General features: G+C 43.0%; 3 protein-coding genes across 7 annotated transcripts in view; 2 read left to right on the forward strand and 1 right to left on the reverse strand.

Moving 5' to 3' along the window:
- LOC135226475 (single-strand selective monofunctional uracil DNA glycosylase-like) overlaps nt 1-9,362 on the forward strand; it is a 183,968-nt gene extending 174,606 nt beyond the window's left edge. For 4 of the 5 annotated variants that reach the window (XM_064266081.1, XM_064266080.1, XM_064266082.1 and 1 more), the window contains exon 6: nt 9,226-9,362. In XM_064266081.1, coding sequence (XP_064122151.1) covers nt 9,226-9,345 — 120 coding nt within the window. In that variant the 3' untranslated portion in view covers nt 9,346-9,362. The remainder of the gene's footprint in view (nt 1-9,225) is intronic. The other variant, XM_064266084.1, reaches the window with a different exon arrangement.
- A 113-nt stretch (nt 9,363-9,475) lies between these two features.
- On the reverse strand, nt 9,476-11,091 carry LOC135226476 (methyltransferase N6AMT1-like). Its single transcript, XM_064266085.1, has one exon. The coding sequence runs from the start codon at nt 11,089-11,091 to the stop codon at nt 10,426-10,428; it is 666 nt and encodes a 221-aa protein (XP_064122155.1). The 3' UTR covers nt 9,476-10,425.
- Nucleotides 9,545-10,057, forward strand: LOC135226195 (tRNA-specific adenosine deaminase 2-like). Its single transcript, XM_064265639.1, has one exon. It carries the CDS (start codon nt 9,545-9,547, stop codon nt 10,055-10,057), a length of 513 nt encoding a protein of 170 aa, XP_064121709.1.
- Nucleotides 11,092-11,350: the final 259 nt, after the last annotated feature.

The following is an 11,350-nucleotide window of genomic DNA, read 5'->3' on the forward strand; positions in this document are numbered from 1 at the left end:
TGCTGTGACACCCCATGCTAGTGTTGTGCCTTTGTCCCCTTCCTTTTCTTCCATCGATTCCTCGTTAGAAGTATCATGAGGCCCTCAGGCTGATTTATGTAATGTCGCCCCCTCTTCCTTGGGAGTTAATTTGATTCCCGAGAGGAAGGAGGCATTTTCATCAGTGTCTTTTATTTCAGAGATGGAGGCATCCAAAATGGAGGCGCTTTGGGGGACGTTTGGGCTATGGGATCCACCCTCCTTGGAGGGTATGCTGAGGCACTTCTTGGATGCTCGCTACCCCTGTCCTCATGCTGTCCAGACCCCTCCCCCCTCCTCCTGGCCTCGTCTTAGTGGGTAGCCGAGGTCAGCCATATTGTATTGTTCTGCCAGTGACAATTGCCGCTTCTTCGAGTCAGAGGGAAGCCGTGGCATCAGCCCCACTAGTGACATCACGGGGTCAGTCATTTTGTATCCCTTTGCCAGTGGCGTCTGCTTCCTGTTCGGATCAAGGGGAAGCCGTGGCGTTATTGCCGCTTAAGACGTCACTTCCGTTGATAACGTCACTCCCAGCTGTCTCTGCTGCGCTGTCTTGCTCTTCTGTGTCATCATCATTTGCTGCCATAACGTCACCTCTGCCATCCAGTTCGCGCATCTCCCTTCCATGTCGTCGGCCCCTTCTCTTGCAGTTCTTAAGAGATTCGACTCTGTTTTAGAAGATAAGTTTGCTGCCATGTCGGCTGGGAGGACTGGAAGCAAGCGTGTTGCGTTGCCCCCGCCTCCTGCGAAGAGATTATGTAAGGAGCCAGTGCTGTGTTCCTCTCCTTCTCTCCCATTTCCACCGCGTCGGCATATCAAGCGTTGGAAGGCTAAGGTCTTTGCCCTTTCTTCATCTCCAAGTGAAGAGCAGCACAGCCTGTGTTCCTGCGAGTGTTGGTGTTTCTGAGTGTTAGTGTTTCTTCCCCTATGCGATCTGCAGTGGCTGCTTCGTTCTCTGCATTGAGTCGCGAGCGTTTTACAACCTCCCTTGTTCGTGCACATGTTGCAGATGCTTCCGCTTCTTCTCCAGGGCCTAATCATCGCTGTAAGGATCTCAAGGCGCCTGTCAAGAGGTTGAAGGTTGTGAGCCCGGAGTTGGTGCAGCAGGAGTGATTGCCTGCCCCTCTCCAGGTACTTCCAGGAGTTCTATCTCGAGTGTTCAAGATTCCTCACCAACGCACGTTCGTACACCTGCCCCGCACGTGCTCGTACGTGGCCATGTTAGAGAGTCATCTGTTGGGAGAATGTGTAGTGCTGTTCCTAGTGTTGGTGGTTGTTTGTCGCAGGAGTTGGCGCTTGGATCCAGCCCAGACAGGTTAGTTGGTATTTCGGGCTGTTTGGCTGCTGATTCTTCTGTTAATTTACATGAGGAAGGCGCTTTAGATAAGCCTGCACATCCTTTTTGTTGTCGTTCTCTGTTGCTGGAGCAGGAGGAGGGAGGCATGTAAAAGTTGTTGATCTCATTCGTGGGTTCAACAATTTAGAGAGTAGGACTCAGGCTCGGTTGTCTGTCACTCCTTCCTGCTTGGAAGCCTTGCTGGGAGCTACGCAGGATCCCAAGTCATCGTTTCAATTTCCCTTGACGGGGCATGTCCAGTCAGTCGTGCATAAGGTAAATGGCTCTGTTTCAGATCGGGACAGTTCACTTCGCTCTAGGGGCTCTGCCAAGTTGCTACCCCCGCCTCTCATGAGGCATAGGAAGTACTATGCTACGAACTCTGCATATTTGATGTCACATCATCTTAACCTGGACGTCATTCGTCTGAAGCCGGGATTGACTTTGGAGCAGGTGAGGTCGGTGGCTCTGTCCTTGTCCCCCACAGGATGCCTCAGCGTTGGAGTCTACAGCAGCCTCCATGTTGCAAACAGTTTCTTGGCTGGACTTCTGGTCAGCGGTCATTGCCAAGATAGCTTCTGACAGGTCCCCAGAGGAGTTGGTGAGTGCTTCCTCTCTTGCCAGTTTGTTGCAGTCTGGAAGCAAGGCGTTTTTGTATCTTGCTCACCTCAGTGTTAATTAATGGGCTAACCTTCTCCTGATTAGAAGAGATGTGGCTTTATCCAAGATGGAAAGATCAGTTGACCCTGAGTCCTTGCTGGCATTGAGGAATGGAGATCTTTTGGAATCGCAATTTGTGCTCCCTCGGACCGAGCTGGAGGATGCGATAGACAGGCGCTGGGCTGACACCAAGGACAGATTAGTGCACCAGGCTGTGTCTTAAGTCAGAGTCTCGTCCTTGGAGACGTCTGGCTCCTCCTCCTCCCCCTGCCCATCAGCAGTCACGAAGGTTGTCGCCTGGTAGGCCGTCAAGGAGTTCGGTTTCGGCAGGGCCTCCCCGTTCGTCCCAGCCTAGGTCAGAGGACCAATGTCCCTTTCGCTCCCGTTCCTTTAAGCCGAGAAGGGGCCCCAGGGGCAGAGGTAAAGGGGGTCGTCGGTAGGTTAGGCGCCTCTTCCTCTCCAGTGCCACGGGTGGGGGGTTGCCGGGTGGGCCATTGGGCCAAGTCGCAGAGTTATGGGTTGGAGAAGTGGGTAGTAGATGTCCTTCGGGTCGGGTATCTACTGCCATTCAACTTCTCTCCCCCTCTCTCGGACAAACTGCTACTCAGGAGGGTGTATCCTCCAGATTCTCTGAAGTTCTTGGCTCTCCTGGAGGAAGTGCAGAAGATGCTGGACAAGGATGTGATAGAGGAAGTGGTGCGTCTGTCTCTGGGGTTTCACAGTCACATCTTCTTGGTCCCCAAGGCGTTGGGAGGTTGGAGACCTGTGATCGACTTATCCACCTTGAATCACTTCATCAGGAAGACAAGGTTCAAGATGGAGACCCTGCGTTCAGTGTTGGCAGCTGTGAGGGAAGGCGACTTCATGCTGTCAATAAACTTGAATGACACATAATTCCAGATCCCTATTCATCCGACATCGAGGAAGTTCCTTCACTTCTCTCTTATCTCAAGTTGGGCCCATGGTCAGGGGATCCGTTTGCTGAGGTACCTCGACGATTGGATGGTTCTGGCAGGTTCCAGAGAGAAGCTGCTGCAGGACAGAGATCATGTGCTTTGGTTTTGTCTGGAACTGGGCATCGTGGTCAACCAGGAAAAGTCAAACCTTGTACCCAGTCAAAGGATTCTCTACCTGGGCATGGTCATCGATACGGTAGTTGCAAGAGTTTTCCTGTCAGATCAGAGATTGGAGAAGTTGCAAGTGGTGGGGCGCAACTTCCTGTCAGAACCACATCAGTCAGCTCATCAGTGGCAGGTTCTTCTGGGAGTTTTGTTTTCCCTGGAGAAGCTGGTCCCTCATGGGCGTCTTCATCTTCGGTCTCTACAATGGAGGCTGGGGGAATTCTGGTCTCCAGCGGGGGACTCACCCCTGTTAAAGGTTCCTCTGTTTCTGGAAGTGAGAGAAGACCTTCGTTGGTGGTTGGACGTCCAAAATCTTTTGAAGGGTGTTCCTCTGTTTTCTCTCCTACCGGACTTCCTTCTGTTTTCAGACGCCTCCCTTGCAGGTTGGGGGGCTCATTGCATCAGGTGTTTGGAGGACAAACAGCAACATATCAACGTCTTGGAGTTGAAGGCAGCCTTTCTGGGTCTGAAGGAGTTTCGGGAGAAAGTAGAGGGTTATTCTGTCGTTCTCATGTCAGACAACACCACGGTGGTCGCTATGTGAACAAGCAGGGAGGCTTGGTTTCACGTCAACTTCACACCTTGACTGTCGAGGTTCACCAGTGGGCGGTCAGCAATTTGGTAGAGCTCTCAGCCAGGTATATCCCAGGCAAACGGAATGTGGTTGCAGACAAACCTAGTCATCGGGATCAGATCCTAGGCACAGAGTGGTCCCTTCATTAGGCAATAGCAGACAAGCTCTTCCAGGTTTGGGAGAGACCCATGCTGGACCTTTTTGCGACCCGGTTCAACAGGAAACTGGAGATATTCTGTTCAGTGGTTCCAGGTTCTTTAGCGTTAGCGGAGGATGCATTCCAACATCCCTGGGACAACCTGGAGTTGTATGCCTTCCCTCCATTTTGTTTGATCCGTCAAGTCCTGTACAGGCTGATGAGTTCGCAGGGTCTCGGGATGACTTTGGTAGCCCCTCTGTGGCCTCAAGTGGAATGGTTTCCAGATTTGCTGTCATTGTTGTCGGAGTTCCGAGGGAAATTCGTCCTTGGCAGCATCTTCTGTGTCAGCCACATGCAGAAAGGTTCCACCAGTCAGTAGAATCCTTGTCTCTTCACGGTTGGGGGCTATCAAGTATCTCTCGAGCGAGAGGCTTTTCTCAGAGAACAGCAGGGCATATTTCCAGCAGTCTCAGAAGGTCGACCTCTGCAGTTTACCAAGGCAAATGGGCAGTCTGCTGTGATTGGTGTCGTAAACGGGGTTTTTCTCCACTCGGAACCTCTATTCAGCACATAGCAGACTTTTTAACCCTCAGAGATGAGAAATATTTGTCTGTTTCTGCCATGAGAGGCTACAGGGCAGCCCTGATTTTAGTGTTACACCTTACTTCTTAGAGGTATCAACATCTCATCCTGGGAACTTTCCTCGTTAGTTAAGGGGTTTGAGCAATCGAGTTCTCCTAAAGAGCTCAAGCCTCTGACGTGGGATATTTCCTTGGTTCTGAGAAGTTTCACTAAGATCCATATGAGTCTTTGCGTCGCTCATCTGACAGGAACTTGATGCTCAAGATGGATTTCGTTCTGGCCTTGGCATCTTCAAAGAGTGTGGGAGCTGCATGGTCTGAGCTATGATGTGAAGCACACCAGGGATTGGGGGTCAGTATCCTTCGAATTTGTCCCGGAATTTATGGCCAAGACCCAGAATCCCTCTGTGCACGATGATAGGTTCACCTCCTTTTCCATTCCATCACTGAATGACTTTGTGGGCGGTGATGCTCAGGAGCTTTTGTTGTGTCCTGTCAGGCTCTGCGTTCCTATCTTAAAAGGACACGGCACATTTGGCCAGGCTGCCACAGACTTTTTGTTAGCACAGGACGTACAAAGAAGGTGTTGAATAATACTATCTCTTTTTGGATACTGGAAGTCATCAGACAGGCATACTTGACTCTTGATGATTCTGCCGCCACGTGTGTGCAGGCTAGAGTGCATGATGTTATGGGTATTGGTCCCTCTCTGGCTTTCAAAAAGAACTTGGCTGTACATAGAGTGCTCAGTGCTGGTACTTGGCTATGCCAGTCCACGTTCACCTCTTTCTATCTTAAGGATGTGCTCACAGATCTATGGACACATTTTCCCTGGGTTCTGTGTTTGCTGCCCAACAGATTGTGTAACTCATCATTGCCCTTAACAGGGCAATTTGTAGCTTACCTAAGATGATTGTGTGGATGAGAGAATGAGTGAGTTGGCTGGTTTCTTTCTTTCTCTTGTATCTTTCCTTCTTCCTTTGGGTGGGTTGAGGAATAGACACGTCATTTGCTGGACTGGTCTGATGCAGGTGAGTAAGGTAGTCCTACTGATAGTTTGATTGCTTGGTATGCAAATAACCAGCCCTCTATTTGGTAGCATATGCTCCGCTCCTTGGCAAGGGGGAGTAGGGTGTGGTAACAAATCCTGGTGTGTTGGTTTGTTATTGGACAGTCAAAGTTTTTCTTTAGTTCCTTATGCCAGGATTCTCCCATATATCGTTGTACATTGCTCAGTGTCTGGGTGGTTAGATATCAGTGTATCTAGCTTCTCACAGGCATCAGTCCCTCCCCGGAAGTTATTTCTTCTGGCGCTGGACTGGTGGGTAGACCCCCAGCTGATTTATGATATCTGTACCTCCCTCCAAGTATAAGTCTATCCTATTGTTAAGACTGTAGGTTTGTTCGCGTATGAACAAATGACAAATTTTCCGAGACAATTTGTATTTTTCATAGCCACAAATCTGAGGTCTTAACATTGTATTGCCCACCTCTAGCTGCCCCTCTGTCTTGCTAAGACATCCTGAGTTGGGAAAGACTGACGCTGTGGCGTGGTCATTGACACTCTTCACCTGATATACGCATGCGTTGCCAGATCTCACAAGATTCCTTGCTTGCATCTGCGATTTAACCGGATCCAGCTAGGCTAGAAATTATCCTGTTGTTAAGACCTCAGGTTTGTAGCTATGAAAAATACAAATTGTCTTAGAAAATTTGTCATTTTAGATGTCTTGAGGATATTGCTTGTTCTATCATCATAGTATAATGAGATAATAGTACCATGCCTATATATTTTTTCATCATTTATAATTGGTATGAGGCAATAGCTCCAAGTATTGAATTGATAAAATTTACTTTTTCTTTTTGGCGTAGAGATTCAGTTTGGTAAAACAAAAAATTTTTTTTTCCCCTCACAATGAACACCTTTGGATCCAATTCCTTGCATGATTTAGCAGTCTACGCATTTCTTTACCAAGTTAATTCTGTTTTTTTAGCAAGATCATTCTTCAAGGTCACAATTTTATTATTTTATAAGATTGTTATGGGCTAGGTTTCATGAAAGGTAACATCATGATGGTTGGAGAATTGCATGCTTCCATGTCTCCTCAGCTTATGCAGTTCACAATCCTTGCTTTTACCCTATGAATATCATGTTTTAGTATTAAAACCGCAACACTAATTATGCCTTCAGATGCTTCAACTCCCGTGTGATACACTAAAAATAATCTTGTGTTGGTTGTACATCCTGATTCCGAAGTCCTTCTGTTGTTATAATGCTGTTGTCAGGTGTGCTGGTCAGTCTGAACAGACCTGTTGACTTTGCTTCCCAGAACTTGACTAGTTCTTACTGTCCCTTCTTTTTGTGCTGGCTCAATTTTTCATATTTAATTTTCTTACCTTGGTGATGGTTTTACACCAATGAATAATATTTGTGTATGGGGCTTGAGCCTGGAGGCTCACCAGCAGGGCCTTTGCAGAATAGGCTTTGTGCACTAGACTGTTATAAGGGTTGCAGCTGTGCCTGCCTGGAGATATTCAAGAGCAGGGGGAATGACCCCAGCTCTTTCAGTAATTTTCATCATGTGTTCTAAATCTATGGAAATGGAAGCTACACCCAGGACTGCATTGTTCACATCCTGGAACTTGTTGCTTTTGTTAAAATGCTTGTTCATTTCAGTGCACAATCCCTTGGTACATGTTCCTCCAAGGGATCTGATCCTGAAAAAAGCATTCCTAAGTAGCTTCAGCTAAGTAAGTGAGTGGTGAGAAATGAACTTTCTCTGGCAAGGTTTCCAACTCAAAGTATTGGAGAACTATTTTCTTATCCTGTGTGACTGGATTTTTGTCAAAGGCACAGGCAACTTTCTGTTGGCCTCAACATGCACTGTTTTTTTATTTCATTTGCATCTTTTCAACATTGGAACAGGGAAAATATTTTTATGGTGTTTATGACAATATTTACCTGAAATTGTAAAAAATGAGCATAGTAATATCCTTTCTTGGTCCGAATATCCTGGACGTAGGTTGATAATTAAAGATACTGTATATACTTGTGTAATGTTTGATATTTAAAGCAATTTTATGGCCTAAAATTATTAGTGCAGAGTAATTCAAACAGATTTTAGTGTTACTTTTGATTTGATAAATCACAAGGCTCTTATTTATAAACTTCAGAATCTTGGATTGGGTGGATGTTTTAGGATTACTTCAAGAATTCCTTACAGGTAAGCAGCAGCGAGTTGCTGTAAATGAGATCTATAGTGAACTAAGACCTATTGGGTCTGGGCTTCCGCACAGTAGTGTTGTTAGACCACTGTTATTTTTAGTGTATACAAGTAACATGGTTGTGACCTGGAAAACAAGATTCTTCAGTATGCTGGTGATGCAACACTTGTGATTGTAGTAAAGTCTCTGCATATGAGAAATGAAGCTGCCCTCAGCCTCAATCGTGACATGGGTTTGTTTTTTGTTTGTTTACATGGGCCCGATCAATGAATGGTGTAGTCAGTGTGGTACAAACTGAACTCCAGTAAAATGAAAGCACATTTGATTAGCAAATCTTGTACAGATTTTCTGCCTTATCCTCCCCTTCAGGTGGATGGAACTCTGCTAAATGAGTCTGAAGCTTTAACTATTCTAAGTATAACTTTTGACTCGCATCTTGCTTTTGAGGAGCATAATGAAAGTTTCAGCAAATGCTGCATAAAAGTTTGGTATTGTTCGTAAGGTCTCATATATTTTTAATAGCGATAAAACCATTGCAGCCTGTTTAGGTCATTTGTACTTTCCTTACTAGAATACTGTTCAGTGTGGACGTCTGCTTCTTCCAGAGATTTTTATCATTTTTAGACAGCCATGACTTGGGCTATTGACAGCTGGGCTCTTTGTTTGTCAGTTTTTCATAAGTTGTGTTTTTAACAAGAGATTTTTCATTTTCACAATTGATCCATGATCTCCTTTTCCCTGCAGAGCAACCAGATTTTCTGAACAGTGGCACCTTTATATAGTAAATGTGCCTTGGTGTTAAACTTCTGTTCCAAAGTGCCTTTATTCTTCACTCTGTTGAATTGTGGAACAGTCTCCCTGAGGATGTCATGCAATTGGAACTTCAAGAGTTCAAGCAAAGATGCCATGCATTAGTACCCTATTACTATTCTTATAGTATTTTAGTAATTTGTTAAAATTTATATTTATTACTTTGTTAATTAACTTTTTGTAATAACTGATCTCTCTCTATTTCCTTTTACCTTCTGTTACATCTTTTTATTAAACACCATATTCTTTGGAAGCTTGAATTTCAAGTGAATGACCCCTGTGGGCTTGTCCCACATGAATAGGGTTCATCTGAATAATAATAATAATAATAATAATAATATAGTGTATAGTTTTGTATAGCCATTCTTACCAGTGATTATATTTTTTTTATCTTTCCCAACCCTATATAGTGAGGGTTGGTATCAAGAAAGGTATCTGTCTATAAAATGTACAAAAACAAATTATGAAATGATGTACTTTTACTTTACTAATGTATTTTGCATGATTTTTATTGAAATAATACATAACAAACCTTCAGGCCAACTTCATCAGAATTATGATTTTATCTCTGGTGTGAAACCTATTTAATAATGCAGAAATTCATTAAACAACAAAATCCTTAGGATCTTTGAAATTTTCCATGTATGGACTTGCATTTTCCTTCTAACTAAACAGACATTGGGATTAAACTTATCGCAGTGGTATAATTTATGAAGTTACATTGTCATTATCTAAAATATATATTAAGATATCCTTTTCAGATCAGTACTTTAATGCATCCAAGTCCTGTCAACCCTGCTGCAAATAAAGGTTGGAGAGAAATTGCAATCAAGCAACTAACAGAAAGTGGAGTTATTCCATATTTCAAGGCACAAGAATGAGCTAAGTTAGAACTAAAAGTCAGGCAATAACATAAACTGTGACAGTAAAGCAACAAGTGACTTCTTTGCACGTGTATTTCAAGGGCAGCTGTGTCAGAACTCACACTTTAAATAGTGATTGATTTTGATATCGAGATGTGAAAGCACTTGTTTTTTTTTTTTTTTTTTTATAAGTTATTGTAACATTAATTTTAAGATAATGGCTTTGTCTGATCAAGAAAATAACTGGATGTCGGCAGCTTTTGACCAAGCTAGAGAGGCTCTGACAGCAGGGGAGGTACCTGTGGGTTGTGTTTTTATTCATGAGGGTGAAATTAGAGCTAGGGGGAGAAATACTGTAAATGCTACTCACAATGCAACGAGACATGCCGAAATGAATTGCATAGATCAAATTCTGGAGTGGTGCCAGTCCAATAATGTAAACTACTGGGACATTTTCAAATACATTGATGTGTATGTGACTGTTGAACCCTGTGGTATGTGTGCAGACATTCTTGGAAAACTCTGCATCAGAAAAGTTGTTTTTGGCTGTTCTAATGATAGATTTGGAGGATGTGGATCTGTCATTGATGTACCACAGTTATATGATTACTCCTTTAATATCATTAAAGGCGTCAGAGCAGAAGAGGCTATAGGACTTTTGAAAGAATTTTATAGGGGAGAAAACCCTAATGCTCCAACAGGTAAAGCAAAGAGGAAAAACAGTAGGTGATAGGTATTTTAATAATTCATGAGATTTTATTTTTGGCACATTGTGAATTTACAATTTACATAATTTTTTTTAATGTTAATGATAAAAGGTTATTTGTGTGTACAATTTACATACAATTTTTTTTTTTTAATGATAATAGGTTATTATACTGATAGTTTAACCAGACCATTCAGCTAAAGATTAAATGAGAAGATAAGGAATAAATATACTACAGAATTTTTACTTATCCCCAATTTATTTCTTCAATTTCTATAGTACTGCATATATTAATCTTCACAATCTTAAAAAATACTGCAATTGATAATCTTGGAAAGATTAAAGAATGAAGTCCACATACCAAAGCTATTATTCTACACTGGATAGTTACATTAACTTTGAGAAAATCTCAACACAGAAAGGTGTTCTGGACCAGTCTTGCGCGTCATTACATATCTACAAATAAACCCTTGTTGTCTCATGATGTTCTCAATATCTACAGGATCATTCTCTTTTAGAACCAATAAATAAAAGAGTCCTTTGGAAGACAAGAGTGAGTGCACAGTTGGTAAGAATCTGTCAATCACTTCTCGTCCTCTTTCACCGCCAGCCCATGTGTATTCCAAGTCCCCTCTACCAACTTCTTCAGATGGGGTAACTACATACGGTGGATTAAACAGGAGCACATCTACCTTTCCTTTTACATCCTCCATTAGGTTTTCTACTAAATCAGTGCAAACAGCTTTAATGGTCACCCCATTGATTTTACCCGTTTCTTCTGTGATTTGACAGGCACGAAAATTTATGTCGGTACTCAAGTACTGGCAAGCACCACCTAAAACACTTCCCAAGGCTGTTATAACCACCCCTGATCCTGAACCTACCTCTAAACATAGCATAGGATGAATTTTTTTAATAAAATCTAAATCCTTTTCCAAGGCATCTATTAAGAGGAATGTATCTTCTGAAGGTTCATAGATATGCTCAAGATCCTCTGATGTTATATGAGAGAAAACAGGGGTTTTTATTTTAACAGACTCATTCACTGTCACAGCCATCTATAATACAATATATCCCTAGATGTAAAAGATAAATAGTATATTCTAGAATATGGGATGAGTACTGTAATACAGAAAGAGAAAATTAGTTACAGCATAATATCACATCAGATCTATATGCTGAAGGTGACTAGATTATTACCAATGAGAATACTGTACTCTAAATAACACTGTCACTTTCTGTTATGACACAAAATTGATTTACTATGGAATGTACTTTTAAAACAAAATACAACTGTAAAATTTATTACTAATCTGT

This window comes from Macrobrachium nipponense, chromosome 14, assembly GCF_015104395.2.
Source record: "Macrobrachium nipponense isolate FS-2020 chromosome 14, ASM1510439v2, whole genome shotgun sequence".
Lineage (NCBI taxonomy): Eukaryota > Metazoa > Arthropoda > Malacostraca > Decapoda > Palaemonidae > Macrobrachium > Macrobrachium nipponense.